At 34.5% G+C, this 20,482-nt stretch overlaps 1 protein-coding gene across 5 annotated transcripts in view; it reads left to right on the plus strand.

Annotated features, from left to right (window-relative positions):
- The window catches only part of cacna1c (calcium channel, voltage-dependent, L type, alpha 1C subunit), a 326,406-nt gene that overhangs the window by 216,489 nt on the left and 89,435 nt on the right, over positions 1–20,482 (plus strand). For all 5 annotated transcript variants that reach the window (XM_049473023.1, XM_049473030.1, XM_049473038.1 and 2 more), the window contains 5 exons: positions 2,694–2,833; positions 4,056–4,217; positions 5,457–5,659; positions 8,599–8,702; positions 12,196–12,368. In XM_049473023.1, coding sequence (XP_049328980.1) covers positions 2,694–2,833; positions 4,056–4,217; positions 5,457–5,659; positions 8,599–8,702; positions 12,196–12,368 — 782 coding nt within the window. The remainder of the gene's footprint in view (positions 1–2,693; positions 2,834–4,055; positions 4,218–5,456; positions 5,660–8,598; positions 8,703–12,195; positions 12,369–20,482) is intronic.

A 20,482-nucleotide genomic window follows, 5' to 3' on the forward strand; every position in this document is an offset into this window, starting at 1 on the left:
GTTCTGAGGTGTTCCTTTATTATGTTCTTAGTTAAAAACAAATTTTAGATAAGAAAACGTGAGTGAACATAAGATTTTTCATTAGAGAAAGTGCAAAAATGGGGTTTAAAAACAGATTTGCTCATAAGAACAGTTGGCGAATGAGGCCGAATTATCTTAATCAATCTCACTTATAATTTTCACCTTATTTTAAGTAATTTGAATCAAAGTAAACACAATAAGTCAGCAGTCAAGTTATTCTGATTCTTGTGTTCAAGTTTAAGATATAATGTATATCATGAAATAAATATATTTGGCTTGATAAAACCCTATGTCAATTACAATGGACACTAATTAAAATAACTGTGTTGTCCCTCAGAATAAAGCATAAACCAGCCAATGAATAAGTTTACATGCCAATGAAACAGTAGATTAGCCCCGCCCACTTCACTGCAAAAAAAATGGCATTAGAATTAGCTCAGGCATTCGAATCTGGCAGCATCATAAAGCCAACAAGGCAAAGTAATAATAGCTAATTTGTGCTAATTGTATGTGATTTAGGCTTTATTTTATTGTGTAGGAATGGTTTGTGACATAAAAAGATATTAAATAGAGATTAAAACAATGAAATATTTTAGTTTATATAAGTAGAATTTGTATTACAGTGTAAGATTCTTCTTTTTTGTGCTTTACAGGCAGAAATAAAACATTTTTATATTTTTCCATCACTGGAATATAACTTAGGTCTAAAAGGGTTGAACTTAATTCAATCATGTTAAACTTTTCAATTGATAATGTTAAGAAACCTTACTAATGATAAATGGTTTTCTCCCTTCTCAGACATGCACAAATATAAATAAGAAGGTTTATTAGCAAAAATAGCAGTACAAGGATAGCAATCAGTCTAAAGGTTATAATCGATCAGGCTGTATTAAAGTATTTTATATATATATATATTTGGTTGTGAACAGGTGTGATCAATATTCAGGTGATGAGCTTTCTGGTAGTGCTATGCGCAGTCATCACATGTAATCATGTTAGGGAATGATGTCAGTGTGTGGTGCATTCTGGGTATTGTAGTCCAAAGGCTGGAGATCGCAGGCAGAGCTGAGTGTGGAAGAGATAAGTGTGTTTTTTCAGCACCAGGCGTGTTAATATAATATAAGCATATAATACGTCTAATTTTACATTAATATGTTGTTTTTTTGCCAATGGATGTATTTTTGCAGTGTATTATCAGAGATTAATCTTTAGGGTCTTTACGCAGCAGAAGACCTTTTTCTAAAGACCCGGAGTCTAACGTACTTTATGGCCAGAGATGCAGATTTTGCAGGAGCTTAGTAAGCAGCTGCTGGGTTTGATAAATATCTGGCTGACAGGGTTCTGCTGCAGGTAAAGCACAGTTGTGGGAGCTCAGGTCTGGTGCTGGGGGCCCTCTGGGGCCGAACGACCACGGCATGCGTCCCCGGGGACGGAGGAAGATTCAAGATTCAAAGATTCAAAGAGTTTATTGTCATATGTACAGTACAGAAACGGGTTTCAGTGTACAATGAAATTCTTTCTTTGCTCTTCGCCAAGAATGCCAAATAGAAGATAGAAAAAGGGCAAAAAAATACAATAAGGTTATAAATATTAAACTAATTGTCAAAGACATAAAAAAATAAAAGTTACTTAAGCAAAGAAATGTATAAAAAAAGTGCAAGTGCGAAATAATGCAGTTATGGACATTAACTATATATATTAAAAAAAGATTAACAGTAAAGTGACGGCTGCAATGTAAACATGTTGAAGTAAAGTGCAGGGTTATTCCTGAGTTGTGTTCAAGAGTCTGATCGCAGGGTTATACCTGAGGTGTGTTTAGAGTCTGAAGGCAGGGTCATTCCTTAGGTGTGTTCAAGAGTCTGATGGCCGTGGGGAAGAAACTGTTCTTTAACCTGGTGGTCTTGCATTTTACACTTCTGTACCTCCGGCCTGAGGGCAGAAGTGTGAACAGTCCATGCTGGGGATGGGTGGAGTCTTTGAGGATGGATGCAGCTCTCCTGTGGACTCTGTGGTGGTAGATGCTCTGCAGGGAGGGCAGTGGAGTCCTGATGATCTTGAGGAAGAGTCATGGATGGAGGCTGAATGTGCAGAGCGAGAATGTGCGCTATTAAAAACATAGGCTATGTTCACATTATAAACCACGTTGCTCAAATCAGATTTTTTTCTCAGATCAGATTTGTATATCTTGTCGGTTCACATTCAGTGTAAATGTAAGTGATCTGTATCTGTGTGCCTCACATGCTCCACATTGATACCTGTATAAACGTCTCCTTCTTCACCAACAACAAAAACCCTCATATTAGAGAGACGAGAGACTTTATAAAGTCAGTCATCTTGTAATGGATGTGAATTTTTACTCTGATTATGAATTATGTATGATTTATCATATGCAATAAAATATAGAACAGTATGTAAGAACTGCAGCTGGTTTTTCCCATAAACCCAACAACTTCTTATCTGTATGATCTCATCAGTCTCTTCAGACCTTGGAACTACTGTCAGAGTCCCTCAAGTGAGGACTCTGTATTCAACTGGCAGACCTGGCAACCTATGATTGAATCTTAGCGCATTGCCTCCGCATTGTTTTGATTAACTGTGCATAAGTCTTTTTATTTACAATATTTTATACAACACAAATAAATTGACTCTCTCTCTCTCTCTTTCTCTCTCAGGTTGTTCAGTGCTATATTAGAACAGGCCACTAAAGGGGATGGAGGGACGCCGATTGGAGGAAAGGCAGCCGGGTTCGATGTGAAAGCCCTGCGAGCGTTCAGAGTATTAAGACCTCTAAGACTGGTGTCTGGAGTTCCTAGTGAGTAACACTCACACACACACACACACACACACACATATGTACACACACACACACACACATATGTACACACACACACACACACACACAGTTGGGTATTAAAAGAGCTCCTGTGAAAGTAAGTATAACTAGCCTATTGCATTTATTTGTTTCTTTGATTTTACCAAATTAAAAACCTCTGGAATATAATCAAGAGGAAGATGGATGATCACAAACCATCAAACCACCAAACTGAACTGCTTGAATTTTTACACCAAGAGTAAAGCAGCATAAATAAATATTTAACAATCCTAAAATGCAATCATGGGACCTACAGGAAGCTCTTGACTGATTTTAAACTCAAAGAACATCATCAACAATCAGAAATAGACCAAACAAACTCATTGTGTCAAAGACTTTTAACTTTTAGATGCACAAACCCAACTTTTACATCAACAATAAACAGAATAGTAAATAAAATAACATTGCTGTTCCCGTAAATGAGCTGCTGGAGCTCCTTCACAGCGTTAATCTAGGTACACGTCCAGGTAGCTGCGCTGATTTGAGCGCTGGATTGAGATTTCGTGCTCGTGGGCTCCCCCTACAGTTGCAGAGTGTAATAAATGTTTCAGGCGGATTAGTTTCTCTTTCTTGTTTTCTGTCTTTCACAGACATATTCGGTCTCTTTCCAGCTTCTGCCAGAGTGTCTGTATGTTAGTCTGTAAAGAATGAACCAGTAGTCCTTGTAGAACTGTTAGAACTAAAGGTCGGAAAGCAGGTCGCAGTTCTCGTGAGCGTTGGTCGCGGCCGCCTCGGAAAACTTACTGGTCTGAGTCTGGTTTGAGCTCAGAAGAGCTTCGACACAGACACGAGAGCACCACTATTCCTCCTATTACACCTCAATGCAGCGCTGCAGTGAGTTTCAAGCTGTAATTTCACTTCTTTAAAAAGATTAAAAATCAAGGAAATCCTACCTAGTGCTGCTTTAAAGGGAATGTTGAGCAAAAGAGATGCTCTGATTGGTTTATTATTTCACGTTACGCCCAAAATTAACCACACCCATGATAAGTTATTAAGAAAATTAGTACATGCCTTTTGCACGTTTTGAGTTGCGCAAGGTGTACTTTCCCCGACGTTACAATAGCAAAGATACACTGACACGCAGTCTCTGACATTGCATTGTCTTTCTGATTGTTTCTGATCTTTACACCCTGAAATTCACTGTTTCTTTGTGTGGTTTCAGGTTTACAAGTAGTGCTGAACTCCATAATTAAAGCCATGGTTCCCCTGCTGCACATCGCCCTGCTCGTACTCTTCGTCATCATCATCTACGCCATCATCGGCCTCGAGCTCTTCATGGGGAAAATGCACCGCACATGTTTTAACTACAAAGACGGACACAAAGGTCAGAATTATGTTTCTTCTGTAAATGTACCTGTACCAATCTTATATCTCTGATCATTCTCTCTTAGGGCTTATTTTATCTGTAATTATTTCATTTTGCAATGGAAATTTGGTAAAAATTTGGTGAATATTCAGGTGTGCAGTCTAGAGCAGGTGATGTAAAACATGCATTTTGAACCCTTAGCCATCCTCATAGAAATTGATGATTGAGAAAAGACAGAAATGGTAGAAAACGATTTATTTGTCATTGATTAATTGGTTTTAATGGCTTAATTCAGTGGTGGATTTTAATAATTATATTTTATGGTAAGTTTATAGTTAGAGAGTGGAGGCAGGTAGTTCTAAGTAGTTTTTGTGGTAACATTTTCTATGAATGTCATCTTTATTAGACACTATAACCACATTTATAACATATTATAATGCATTCATAAGGTATTATAAACATGGCTATAAATATTAATAAAAATGCATAACCCATTATAGCCATGTTTATTAAGCATTATGACCTGTGATCATAATACATTATAAGCTGTGCTTATAATATATATGTTAAAATAGTATATCTCTATCATTAATATTCTAGTCTGGCACTTTACTTAGAGTGCACAAAGACCTGTTATAACGCATTATAATTGACTATAATTAATATATATATATATGTTATATTCAAGACAAGAATAATTTATGAGTTGTTAAAAATATATTTATCGGATTGTTGAGGGTGTGTTTATAGGTTGAAAGCTTTTTTAGTCATGATACAGTCTGTAAGCAGGGACTGAGTTTTGGACTTGGTATTGATGTATAACATGTTATAAACACAGCTATTAATGCATTATAATCACAGTTCATGATACATAATAAACATGGCTATAATTAATTATACATTATTATAAATATGTATAGCCATGTTTATAATGCCTTATGAATGCATTATAATGTGTTATGAGTATGTTAATAGAGTTTTATAGAGATTACATTCGTAGAAAGTGTTACCGTTTTTATTTTATTATGTTCTTCAATTGCATATCTTATTTTTTAAATTAGGTTGACAACTCTCTCTGAGCTCTATTTGAAATCACAAAACTTAATTTGATGAGTTAATTTAAATTTTAAAAAGTGAGTTATCGTAACTAAATGCACAAATATATATATATATATATATATATATATATATATTTTTTCTTTTTTTTTTACAGTGGATTTGATAAACGGTAAATTCTGAAATGTTGTTTTTTCTCAGGTACTATAGCTGAGGAGAAACCTGCACCCTGTGCCCCAAACTCCGCCCACGGGCGCCACTGCACCCCTCACAACAGCACACAATGCCTGATGGGATGGGAGGGCCCAAACGACGGCATCACGAACTTTGATAACTTTGCGTTCGCCATGCTGACGGTGTTTCAGTGCATCACCATGGAGGGCTGGACTGATGTGCTGTACTGGGTGAGTCGGGTCTGAGCCCACAATGCATTTCACCATGTTTCATATTATATATTGATTTATCAGATTGCAGATTTAGATTAAGAATAGGTTAATAATATACACTGCCTGTCCAAAAAAAACAAAAAACGTCTTTAAGCTTTGATCACGGCATCGTTTCACAACGCCTCAACATTTATTTCTGCTCAGAACCACATTAAAAATGTAATTACATCGTTTTTCATTCGTTTTAAGGTGTCTAGTCGTGGTCTCTAATATGAATAAATGCCATGCGAGTTTTTTATTTTTTTGTGAAGCATGTGCTCCGTCGATCTGGTATAACACTGCTTTAGTCTGGTGGAGGAGTGGAAGGTCTTAGAGTCTTTGTAAATTGCCAAATCCACCGGAGATCCTATTTAAACCTATAGTTACAAACAGAGGTAATAAAACACTGAGATAATGGGAAGCTCTAATTAGTTATTAATTAGCTAATCTACACTGTTTACTGACTTTTGCTTTTTACAGAGTAATGGCTTTAATTCCAGATACCTCATTTAAAAGTCCATTGGGCAATAGCACAATGATTATAAATGTTTTAAACATAATCCTTCCTATCTCAATTATACTTGGCTGGTGTTTTTCCATAGATAAATTCTTACCATTTGTTCTTAGCTCTGAATTACAGTGTAAAGCATATAAACACTGATGTGTTAATTCTTTAAGCTGCCTAACAAACAGTCAAAGTCATTTTTGCTGGTTATTCTCACTGATAAGAGCTTTTCTTAAAGCTGTTTAGCCAGTTTAATCTCTTGAGTTCCCTTCATTGCAATGTGTGTGAGTGTGGTAAAGCTCTTACTTTCACTATTAAAGATGATATCCCTGAGTTCTAGTGCTGTTTTTCTAATAATTGATTCATTTCACCAAATGTTTAAGTGATTCCTTCCTGTCCTTCCACTTTTTAATAATGCATTGGACTTACCTTAGTAGTCCACTTTATCTCCAATAATATGCCAATGATTTGACGCTTTTGAAACAAATTAGCATCTTTTCAATGAGCAAAGGAGTCTTTCCATATGGTTGTTTAACTCGTAAGAAGCTACTCCCTGCATCAGTTAGGATTAAATAACTTGTTGCCAGCTGGAATTTAAACACACATGCAGTAATTATCAAATTAAAGTCTATTATTCATTTCCGTGAGTTTTTTTGTGCAGGCAGTGTATATGTGTGTAGTGCTACAGGAAAGCAGTCCAGCATATCAGAGCTAAAGAAATACATAGTTTTTTATGCACTTTTAAGAGAATTTGAATTAATACCAGATGTGTGTGTGTGTGAGAGTGTGTGTGTCTGTGTATAAGTGTGTATAAGTGTGTGTGTGTATCTGTTTGTGTGTTTATATGCACATTGCTTAAAATCGATTATGGGGTAATTTGAAGCAGCAGAGCGATTGAAGCAGCAGTGAATGTTTTTTATATCTATTTTTCTTTTTTTTTGCAATTATCTGTTTATTGAATTATACTATCAGAGGCTTAACACTGCTCAGCCCAGTTAGCTCTCCCTTCTGCCCTGCCCCGCCCCTAAACCCATACATCACACAGTGCCCCTCCCAAACTGCCCAAACTTGCGCTCCGCAAATTTATTTGGGGCTTTGCTTTGGTGCCCCCTCTAGTGCAGTGCCCCTATGCATCGCATAGGCTGCATACCCCCTTTTTGCGCCACTGCCTAAACCCATACATCACCCAGTGCCTCGAAGATAGAGTCAGCTAAAATCAGGGGGTATAGTTTTACTGTAGTTACGCTGAAAGTGTTTTTTTTCCTATAATATAACTCTTACTGCTTTTTCACAGTCAGGGTTTCTTAGTTCAGTATAAATGAAATAAAATAAAATAAAAATACTTAAATACTGAGTGTCAGAGACGACATGAGCGCGCTGCAGAGTGCTCACCCCTCTTATCTCCTTCATAATAACATACTACAGAGTTTATTCACAGCGTATCACACTTTCTTTAAAGAAAAGAACCTGAAGAGTGAAGAATGACTCTTGATTCAGTGAGATGAGTCACAGGGTTCTTCACTCTGATTGGCTCTCAGAGACTGAGGCTGTTCTGTCTGGAGCAGCAGGGCTGTGTTCTCTAAGTCTCGTTTTAAGCTCGTCTGTCTCTTGAGTTTTGCTTCTATTGCTTTCCTTTCTTTTCTATCTTTCTTTTTTTCTCTCTCTCTCATTTTTTGAATTTTGTTTTTTTTAGAATAATTTTTACAGTGTGTACTTGCAAGAATTGACATTCACGATGTAAATTTTTTATGCCTTCAACATTAAAAAAAGTATATAGAATAAAGAACTATTAACACGGAGGATGCTTTAAATTATTATGCAATAACATTACATAAAACTGATACAGAAGCAATAAAATATATCATCGCTGTCCAATTAAAAACACTTTTCTCCAAAACAGCAGCTTTACAGGAGAGAGAAAAACCTTGTAAACTTTCAATGGAAGTCAATGTAAAAAGAATTTATTTCAGGTCATTTTGAAGAGTTTCTATTGGTCCGTTCATCAAGAAATTTTGGCACAGTGAGAGGGACAGATTGTCTGTTCAAATTATGCAGTAAACTAAAAATCAACAAAAATGGAGATAAGTGTTTTTCATAGGACAGCTACAATATGTTTTCTAAAACCAGGTGATTCAGTTTCATTGTCTAACCCCAGTGAGTTCAGTATTTTTAGTAATATATTCATGCAAATTTGACCAATAAGCTCTTAATTTTGGGCATCCCAAAAAATATATATTTCAATGTCCAACTTCCAGACTTCGCAGCATTGGCATTTCTCTCCAGGTATTCTCTCTATCTCTGTCTCTTTCTCTCGTTTTATCTCCTGTTATCTGTCTTTCTGTCTCTTTCTTTTTCTCTCTGTCTCTCTTTTCCTAACTGTGCTTCCTTCTTCCCTTCTTCCTCTCCTCTTCAGATGCAGGATGCTATGGGCTATGAGCTTCCCTGGGTCTATTTTGTCAGTCTCGTCATCTTTGGATCCTTTTTCGTTCTAAATCTGGTTCTGGGAGTGTTGAGCGGGTAAGCGATGTGTGTGTGTGTGTGTGTGAGAGAGTGAGTGTATGTATGTGTGTGTGTGTGTGTGTGTGTGTGTGTGTGCATTTCTTCTGAGTCTAACCTCAGAAAACCCCAAAAGAAGAAACAGAAATTGATGAAACATCGGTTTTATCTCGGTTTCGATAGAAAGGAAAAGGATAGGAAGGCTTAGAAAAAGAACAGGACAGGTCCATTGTGTTTCCCACTCCACTCATTCACTAATCATCCCTCCCTCTCTCTCTTTCTCTCCATCTCTCCATCTCTCTTTATCCCCCTCTCCCTCCATTCCCAGGTCAATGACGCTGTAGGGAACTCTTGGCCATGGCTTTATTTTGTTACTCTAATCATCATTGGCTCATTTTTTGTTCTTAACTTGGTTCTGGGGGTCCTGAGCGGGTAAGCAGACAGACAGATAGATAAACAGACAGACAGACAGATAGATAGACAGACAGATAGAGAGAAAGACGGGGTTAGGGTTGCTAATTACTTCTTGTGATCGCGAGAGTCCTAATTCAAAAACAGTTTAGGGCTCTATAAAAGCTCTCCTGGGGGAGTTACTTCAAGACCTCTATCTTACACCCTGTTCAAAGCGTGTTGTGATGATCATTGCTATCTTACACCCCACCAACAGTTTGTTTTTACTCCTTCCACCTGTTTTGTTTAAATAGCAACAGTGCTTCTAAATATATATATATATATATATATATATATATATATATATATACTGATGGGCGTAAAACAAAGGAGCTCCACTGACTAAATACAACCTAGACAGACGACCACAGTCAGACGTTCATCACTATCTTGGCAACACAAGCACAGCAGTGCACAAACCCAACTTTTACATCAACAATAAACAGAATAGTAAATAAAATAACATTGCTGTTCCCGTAAATGAGCTGCTGGAGCTCCTTCACAGCGTCAACCAGCAGCTCAGTTTCCTCTGCTGAGAAGAGTTTGTTGAACACGTCCAGGTAGCTGCACTGTTAATTAAAAGTTATCTTTAAACAGAAGTTTTAATTGTTAGCAAGAAATTATTAAGCAAAATTAAAATTTGGAATAAAAATCAGTCAAATGCTGAAATATGCTTTCATTTCATCCGTACTTTTATGTTTACATTTTCCCTCTAATATTTTGTTCATTAAATCTAAATATTAAATGTATGTTTTGTTCTTTCCATGCTGTATTACCCATTCTCTGATACTTAAATACACCTGTTAAATACATTTACATGTATTATTTTATGTGCAAAGTTTTTTTGTTGTCCAACTTAATTTATAATCACAATCACAAGCCATCAAACCACCAAACTGAACTGCTTGAATTTTTACACCAGGAGTAAAGCAGCATAAAGTTATCCAAAAGCAGTGTGTAAGACTGGTGGAGGAGAACATGATGCCAAGACGCATGAAAAAAAAAACTGTGATTAAAAACCAACCAGGATTATTCCACCAAATATTGATTATTTCTGAACTCTTAAAACTACTTTATGAATATGAACTTGTTTTCTTTGCATTATTTGAGGTCTGAAAGCTCTGCACTTTTTTGTCATTTTCTGTAAATAAATTACACTATTTTTATTTGGAATTTGGGAGAAATATTGTCTATAACATATGTATACTATACCAACAGTTACATTGCTATTATATTGATTTGTTCATGTGTAACTACACAGTTATTAGAGACACTTATTCATATAATAAGGTGAGTTCTGTTCTTTTTTATTGCAATTATTGAACAAATAAATAGTGAAAATAATTCAGGGCCAGATTTATGTACAGTATCTCAGTATCTGAGAAAGTTCAGCAGGTGGCTGCTCTCCCAATATGTGAATTAAATTAATGTTCAATTTCTTTAACAGTGGAAAGTCCTCTAGCTACACTACACACTACAGTACAGGGTTTATAAAACACAGTGAAATAAGAGCCATTAACAAACTCCAGACAGCAGAGCTAACAGGGCTAATAAACTTTACACAGGGGAATAATTGTACTCTGGAATTTGAGAAACAATAAGAGAAAAATCAATGGCGTAAGAGTCGCTGAACTCACAGAGACTTTGTGTTATTCTGTTCGTAAATACTCTTATAGCACATCTTGTAAAGACAGCAGCTGTAAAACCTGGATAATAGAAAGTAACGGTGGGAAAAGCAATTATAAAATACTGATTTTCTTTATCTAACCTATTTATATTGCTGTTCATTGATTTGTTCGTATTATTTATTAGAGTTGCATAAAAACAGCTTAATAGCTTTTTTAACCACGCGGCTGCTACTGTTAAAAAAAAACGACTCAAGATGCATTAAACCTAATCTCTGCTTCTTTCCCATATATAGTATATAAATATATAGCCGAACACCTCTAATTTTATAAATAAAACATTAATTTTGCATTTCCGAAAACAAAATAGAAGAAAAGAACAACCTGATGCAGCTGCCCAAGAGACTTTTACTTTGAAGTTTGTTTTTGGTCTTCATATTTCCTGTTCTTTCATAAGCACAGAAAAAATAAATAAATTCAATATCTCATTTTATCTTTATCTTCTTATCTGCATTTGTTCTATATTCTTCAGACTCCAGTATATTTAGAGCCTCATGAAAAAAGTACAAAAAAAATTAATTTACTTTCTTTTAATCATTTATTCATTGATTTTTTTACAAGAAAAGGAATTAGGATCTAAAACTTTTCTTTTAACCCACCAGAACTAAGCCAGGTGTGATATATTAATAAGTACAAAAAATAATATTTGGTGGAATAACCCTGGTTTTAATCCCAGTTTTCTTGTATCTTGGTATTATTTTATCCTCCACCAGTCTTACACACTGCTTTTGGATGGTTTGATGGCTTGTGATCATCCATCTTCCTCTTGATTATATTCCAGAGATTTTCAATTAGCTATAATTTATATATATATAAAATTTATGGCTATGAACTACGTAACTTAAAAACGCTTTTGGGAAGTTCTTGTAATTTTAAGGATGTTCTTATGAAGTGCGATAGTAATAATTCTAATATTTTGGGAAACGCATAAAATATACAATACAAAACACAAAATGACCAAGTATAAGGAAAAATTCAAGTATACAAAATATATGAAAATATGATGCACTATAAGTGCACTATAGAAAACAGTAGATTATACAGTAGTTTAAACAAATTGTATGATATAGTGTAGTATAATATAAAATGGTATAATATGTCATATAATATATATGTCATATTTGGTCTGCAGCCAGGTGCAAATACTGTTCTATCTAAATTTATTCTATTTGTTGTCACGTTTATAAACATTAAAGACATATAAATGGATCTCACCTCAGGTTAGATTGTTTAGAATTAAGTGTGTATGGTTTTGTGTTTATCTATTGTACTCTACATATATTTTGTCTGTCATACATTTAGCAAAGGCATTCAGATATTCAGATATTTCTCTTTATCTTCCTCCTCGCCCTCCTCGCTCCTCTTCCTCCCCGGCTCAGAGAGTTCTCTAAGGAGCGTGAGAAGGCCAAGGCGCGTGGAGATTTCCAGAAGCTGCGTGAGAAGCAGCAGCTGGAGGAGGATCTGAAGGGCTACCTGGACTGGATCACGCAAGCCGAGGACATCGACCCGGAGAACGATGATGAGGGACTGGATGATGACAAACCTAGAAACCGTGAGTACAGGAAAAGGACTGTGTACAGGCTGTGTGTGTGTGTGTGTGGGATGGTGTGAACGTGTTTAAATGTATTTGTGATGTGTTTGTGTATCTGAGAAAGAATATTTGTGTTTATTTGCCGTTATATTTGGATTCTCCTCAAAAATAAGCTGCTATTTTCTTTAGTATGCTTCATGCTTGATCAGACTTTGGACGAATCTCATTTCTCTTTTGTACCCTAACCCTATACCCTTGTTTTTGAGTGTAAATCTTCCTCTAGAAAGAGATTTATTTTAAGGGGAAGTTGTGAAATCCTCCTTGTATTAAAGGAATTGGGACAAACCTTCAAGTATATAAGATATAGATATATAGAGACAGTATATAGTAGGGGTGTCATGATTCTCTAAATTAAATTCTCGATTTTCTTTTTTCTTTTTTCTTTTTTTACAGCAGAGAGGCCTATGCCAGTTTTAGATTAGTCTATGGTCAGTCATTGGTTTGATTTATCAAATTTACAATATCTTATTTGAAAAGGTGGGCTTGATATAAGTGATGCAAAGTGATACAAGTGATCTGTAATACACCACATTAGGCACTAATGGTCAATTTAAATAATTTAATCAAGATATATATGTATATATGTATATGCCATCTAGTGGCTTTTTTTGGTAGCAGCACTGTGCACTATTAAAACAGCAATGTGCAACATAACAAAATAAATAATACAAAAATACAGGAACAGTCATGTACAAAATAATAGAACAATTAGAGCCTTAACAAACTGAACCCTATCCTACTATAACAGTTAAACATGAAAAATAAGACTTTAAGACTTTTTCGGTCTCTGAGAATGAGAAGTTTTTTCTTTAATAAAGATATATTATTAACTTTATCTGAGAGAAAGATGCTCCTTAAGGAACCAAAACTATTAACATATTTGAGGCTAGACAAAACAACTGTTATTTTTATATTTTTTAAGTTTTTCTTTAAGGAGATGAGAATGTCCACATTCTCTGGAGAAAGAGCTGCTCTTTCAGCTACAGTGTGCTGCACCATTTGCGGGATGGATAGTCGATCCGCTTTTTGACTTCGATGTTCGAGATCATGACATAATTTCGATCAATTTCGATTAAATATCGAAATCGTGTCACCACTAGTATATAGCAGTGGAGCTCTAGCTAAAGTTCAGCAACCTAACCGCTGCTGCTGATTTACTAGTTACCTTTAGGTCATATTTTATTTTATGTCTTCAGAAAGGCTACAGGTGATGCAGCAATTAATTATTAAATAATTATAAATGTCCATTCCTTAATTCCTCTCTGTTGGACAGCAGAAATTAGCTTTTATTAGCTTTTATTTTTTTATTGTATTGTTCCATTCCACCTTAAATGCTGCATCCTTTGCTGTCTTTGCATCATTTAAGGTGGAATGGGAAAAGTTAGCTAGCTAAGGCTAAAGCTAGCTAATGAGATGAACTACCAGCAATTTTTTATGCTTGTTATGAAGATACTGGCATTAAAACATTGAAACTAGTTAAAAGTTAAAGTTAAAAGTTTAAATCTTGAGTTTTTTTATGTGCTGATCACAATGAGAATAAAACTAAATAGTAAACTAAAAGCTAAAAGCGCTTGCCATATATTTGACAAATACTGTTTATAACATTATTATTTCTTCTTGTAAAACTCTTTTTGTATGCTGATTCTTTTGCTGTTTCAGCACTTTGTGCTGTGAACCCTTTAAAATGTTCTATATTTATGCAAACCCTACATATAGATAAAGAGAACCCTGTTTAAACAACAACAAATATTATGCTTGCTCATGTATTTATATATTAATAATTTAAATATTACATATTTCTTTGTGGGAAAAAAATCTGATGATGTTTTTGCTTATATTTATGCAGAAATATAGAACATTTTAAAGGGTTTACAAACTTTTAAGCATCACTTCAAACATTAGCATTATGTCACAATTCTAAGCATTAGAAGATGATTAAACTCTAAATATTTATTGCTCTGAAATTAAAATATTGATATAGATTGTGTAAGTATATGCAGTAGATATGTGTCATGTGGTGAATAAGGCTAACATTAAAATAGCTGTTTTTTTAATGTGAGTTAAACTTTAATGAGGCTTTACTGAAGAAGTTAAAGCAGGGGAAGCTGAGGATTCTGCAGTTAGAGATGCTGTAGATTCACACGCCGGCTCTCCAGAGACTCCAGAGGCTAAAAATCTCACTATTTCTGAGAAAAAAACTCCAATATCACTCCAGATATGTCCGAGGTGAAGATGTTAGACACCTTTAACAACACAGGAGGAGTGAAAAGACATGTCTGACCATTACTCTGCTCATTGTGTGAACAGTAGAAGTTGTGTTCCTGCCTGGACGGAGTATTATCCAGTGTATTTCACTCTGAGATTGAGATTATCTCTTAGATTGTGAGCACTGTAAATATTTAAATAAGCCAGTGAAATTATCTTAAATATTTTAAATGTGTTAATTATGATGGCATAGACATTGTATTGTACTCAGAGAGCATGCATATAGTTTATTTTATAGAGCTAACTGTGCCATTTGAGGATGATGTTGGCATACACCGCGGGGGGAGGTAGGTGTTAGAGGTTTTACAGCAAATTCATAGTTTAGAGGCCATAAGGAATGAGCTTAGTTGGAAAAGTATTGAGGGCATTTTCTGTTTGGTGTGTGAAATGTTGGAATACACTGTGTTAGAATTCACTGCTAAGCTTCTGGAGGTAATTCAGAGAAAGACTGATGAAGGGAGGTGTCAGATAGCTGATGACCCCTGTAAATAAAGCTTGTGACATTTTTAAACTTTAGTATCTATACTTCAACCTGATTAATGAATGTGAATACCTTTAGCAATTTGTTTTAGCACAGATACAAATGGATTGTTGTTTGGTTGTTTCCTAGTCAGTTTACTATATAGCAAATTATTTATAGTGAAAAGCGAATGCGTTAATAAATTAACCATTTTCATATAAGTGAATTCTAAAGAATTTCATCTAGATAAAATATTTAGCTTGTTTGTTTCTTTTGAAAAAATATTTGGAAAAATATTTCCTGCAATACGGTAAAAAATAACAATAACTAACTTTAATTACATATATAAATACTTACTTAGTAATAACTCAATTTATCTTCTAAATCAGACATATTATTTTTAATTTTTTAAACTTTGTAAAAAAAAAAAGTACATTTAAAATGTAATATTTCTAGAAATATTAGAAATATTAGATATTTGCACTAGATTCAAGATTAATTCGTTTCCATAACTTAACATATTTTTGCATTGAAGGATAAGGCGTAACTTAAATTTACAGTTTAATGTGCAGTTTAATGGCAAACATTTTGCATAAAATTTTTAATCATATACATAAAATTAAAGTATTTAGTTAAATCTGCAGTTTTTTAATTTTGATAAACTAAACAGGATTAGGTGTAAAAGTAGTTTTACATACATAATTTGTTTTCATACAATAGAATAAAAGCCTCAACCAGATAAAACAGGAACAAAAGCATTAACTAGAGCCAACAGGATAGCTGAGATGCTAAATTATGTGTCGTATCAGAGAAAGTATAAAATTATTAAATTAAATAAATGCATTTTTAGGCTTCATAAGCCTGCAAACCGTTATATAAGCCAGTGAAATGATCTTAAATGTATTAAATGTGTTAATGATGATGAGGTAGATATTATATTGTACTCAGAGAGCATGCAGATAGTTTATTTTATAGAGATAACTCTATGATTCGAGGATGAGGATGTGTTACTGTTATCCACAGAGAGGCAGAGAGTGGTTGGTGTGTACAGTGAGTGGCCTCCCGTATCTCTTCCTGTAAGTTCTGGTGGCCACATGGTGACCATATGTTGGGCAGCTCCCTGTGCTGAAATCCTCCTGCTGGACTGGATTCAGTGGAGCAGCTTTTCTGGATGGAGTTTTACTCAGTGGCAGGAGCTTCTCCAGCCCAGCCGGTACACCATGATCACCGGCTGAGGCTCAGCAGACCCCGGTGTTGTAGTTAAGACCACTAGAACCGAGTCCGAGTCAAGACCAAGACCGAGAAAAACTCCATGTAGAAAAATTTACCACAGTTAGTTCCGACCCTGCAATGTGATTGGCTGAGAGGAGTTCTGTGAGTGCCATTATCAGCTGGTAATGCACTGAAATTTGAGGAAACCTGTTGCCTTAAAAAAGTTAAGTTAGCATAACTTAAAACATCAAGTTATTACAATTAAAGCGGAAGTTGATTTAACCTTTTTATTTTTGTTATACTTTAAGACCAGATAAGTTGAGTTTATTTAACTTTCTTAAGGCAACTGATTTGTTCAATTATTTAAGTAATGGGGAATAAAAGCTTGAGTTAGCTTAAATTAAAACATCAAGTTATTACAACTAAAGGGGAAGTTGATTTATTTGTAAGGTAGCCCAGTTATTATAAGTTGGTTTAACTCAAAGATCTCAGTTTGAATAGTACAGTATATGTGCCCACAAATGTTCAACTAACTCAGAATAGTTGAGTATTGTTTAGAAATATCCAATGTTATGTAAAACAGACTTCACCCTTGTGTGGTGTTCGGGTCTGTGGGACCCCCTTTTTTTATTTTTCATCAAATGATACTAAAAAAATATTTTTCTAACTCAAACTCATTGGCATTGGCTCATTTTTTGTGAGAAACATATATCAAAACACATTTTTGATAAACACACACTGTACCCCCCCCCCCCCCCCCACACACACACACACATATTTATATTACATACAGTATGTTTGGCCAAGGGCTAATAAACATTGCTTCATTTGTAAATTTGAAACTAAACAAATTTTATACTCATATCTTGAGTTTAATTCATTTTCTTTTACATTTTATTAAAACAACTAATAAAAAAAAGAGTAGCACTTTTTAAAAGAAATGTAACATAAAAAAGGTAAAGGGCAAATATTAACCATGTAAGCTGTTTATATTGCTTGTAATTTAGGTGAAGCGAGCATGTGTAAAGCATTTTAATGTAGAATTGCTTAATTTTGCTGAATTAAATACAAGTAATAAAGTAAACGAGGAACAAAAATATGAACACCACACAAGGGTTAAATCATTTGAGTTCAAACAATGTATGGGTTTACAGTGTAATGCATTACTCCACTACATGCAGGTAACCTGTACGTACCATAAACAGGCAGCAGGTTCTGATGTAGCAACAGTTTTACTCAGCCCCAATCAATTTTTGGGCTTATTACATTAGTGGTTCCATAAATTCAGTCATAGGATCCAAATTCTCTGCACATTTTCCTCCCCCTCTCCGCACGCATCACTCTAAACTCTAAAACGCCTTTACTAAAGAGCTTTTCATTTAATAAATTGTTGAAATGTGCCTCGTCCTGCCATTCCTTCTCCCAGCCCTATCTGAATAAGACCGCCCACTAATTATTAATATTTATGAGCACTCCATCACCCATCACTCTCATTAACATCCATTAGTGGACCTGCAGAGTAGAGAAATATTACTGCTGCCACTCAAACCTCTACAAAATAGCCCTAAATCCTGAGTCTATGACCTTCACTAGGAAGAAAAATGTTATAATACAATATACATTATACAGCTCTGGACAAAAAAATAATAGAGCGCTTAAAAATGATGAGTTTCTCTGATTTTACCAAATTAAAAACCTCTGAAATATAATCAAGAGGAAGATGGATGATCACAAACCATCAAACCACCAAACTGAACTGCTTGAATTTTTGACATGAGAAAAGCAACATAAAGTTATCCAAAAGCAGTGTGTAAGACTGGTGGAGGAGAACATGATGCCAAGATGCATGAAAAAAAAACTGTGATTAAAAACCAACCAGGATTATTCCACCAAATATTGATAGATTTTTTTTAACTCTTGATGAATATGAACTTGTTTTCTTTGCATTATTTGAGCTTGGAAAACTCTTTTATAGAATTTTTAGTTTATAGAATAAAACAACAATGTTCATTTTACACAAACATAAACCTATAAATAGCAAAATCAGAGCTGTATGTATAAGATATTTAAAAGTAAAGACAGAAAGACACAAAATGGCAGAAAATTATAATAAAAAGGTATATTTCTATTGTTTATAGCTAATAATTTAACAGCCAAATAAATACACTTCACTAAATGTTAAACTATTTAGCTCATAATAACAAATATTATGTTTATAATAAACCATTAAAGTATTGTTGTATGTGTTGTTTAGTTCTCCCAGATATCTGCTTTAAGTCTTTTAATCTGCTGAGTGGAACTATAATCAGCTCAACTCCTTTTTTTGTTAGCTTTATTTAACATTAAGCATTTTTAGATTCCTTTATTTACCATTAGCCATTGGATTAAATGCTATGTATGTAGACTAGAATAAATTGAATAAGCAAGTGAAACACTTCAGTGTGCTGCATAATCACAGGCTGAGCTCCCGCTTATTCAACCTCTGCAGCAATGCTGGCAGCACTCTAAAACTGCCAGAGCCTTTAAGGAAGATAAATAAACTAAAAACTGAAAAAAAAAGTTATTTATACTATTGTAATAAATAGGGAAAAGCTAATAAAGTCAGAAAGTATTGTTTCCTACACCTTTAAATAAAGACTCTTGGAAACTGAAGACTGAAAACTGCTACAGGAAGACGTCTGGCTGACCCACATGGAAACAGCAGCTTTAGCTCTTTAGATAAACATGATTAATAAGGACTGAGTCTCAGTTTCAGCAGTTTCAGCAGAGAAGAGAAGAATTAGAATTAGAGTTAATCTGACAGGAGAAGAAGAACTGCAGTAATAAAGTCATTGATAAAATAAAGATTAAATATAGAATATATATTAACAAGGAATCGACACTACGATAAATCTTATTTTCTTCTCTGATAAGACTTTTTATCTTAATAAGCATTGTGTGTAAGTGTTAGATTATTTTGCTTATTTTAGGGATAATTATCTTAATCATTCTTACTTAGAATTTGTACCTTATTTTAAGTAATTTAACTCAAAATAATCACAATCAAGCAGCAATCAAGTTATTCTGATTCTTGTGTCCAAAAACAGTGACTTTTTTGTCTTGATTTAGGTGTTACTTCACTCATTTCGAGACTTTGCCATTGCTTTTAGTAAGAAATCTTACTAAGAAAATTTAGCTTACCCCATTGGCAGATTTTGTTGCTTAATATACATATATTTGTCTTAATTTGCATATATTTTGCCTAGTTTTTGCCAATAGATTTTTTGCAGTGTAACGATTAGAGTTAACAGTGGTTGAGCTTGTTGCTCTGGTATTAAAGGGTTAAACTGTGTTTTTTCACGGGTTAAATCACTTGATCTTGATGTTGAACAGGCTGGTTGTGACTCATGTGTGACTGTAGGAGAGAGAGATGAGAGTAGCTGAAGGAATTGTACGGATAGTTCAGAGAGACGCTCAGACTGAGGTATTAAATATTACCATGATTTATAGAATAAGAGCCTCGACTGAGATCATGAATGGACGTTTCTGGTAAAGGTTTTGTATAATTATCACATTAAACCAGATTAAACACCATCAAATCATCCAATCACATCAGATGTGAAATTATGAAGATAAAAGGATACATTGAGTATTATTATTGTTTATTTTTTCTTTAATGTATTTCATTTTAAAGTTATTATTGCTTTTGTTATTGTTACTAAGTTCAAGTTTATTTATGTGTGCTGTGTTGTTTGTTCAGTGCGTGTATGAGAGAGACAGACAGACAGAAAGAGACAGAGAGAGAGATACATAGAGAGAGAAAGACAGAGAGAAAGAGATACAGACATATAACACTGTTATTAATATCTTATTCAGTGATCTTTTTTATTTATTTATATGTTTTCCTATAATAGGCAAAATGAGAGAGAGAGAGAGAGAGAGAGAGATACACAGAGAGAGAGAAAAAAGAGATACATAGATAGAGAGACAAAGAGAGAGAGACAGAGAGACAGAAAAAGAGATACATAGAAAGAAAGGCAGACAGGAAGAGAGATACATAGAGAAAGAGAGACACACAAACAAAGAGAAAGAGACAGAAAGAGAGATACAGAGAGAGACACACAGAAAGAGAGAGAGAGAGAGAGACAGAGACATTTTA

This window comes from Astyanax mexicanus, chromosome 2 (assembly GCF_023375975.1).
Source record: "Astyanax mexicanus isolate ESR-SI-001 chromosome 2, AstMex3_surface, whole genome shotgun sequence".
NCBI lineage: Eukaryota > Metazoa > Chordata > Actinopteri > Characiformes > Acestrorhamphidae > Astyanax > Astyanax mexicanus.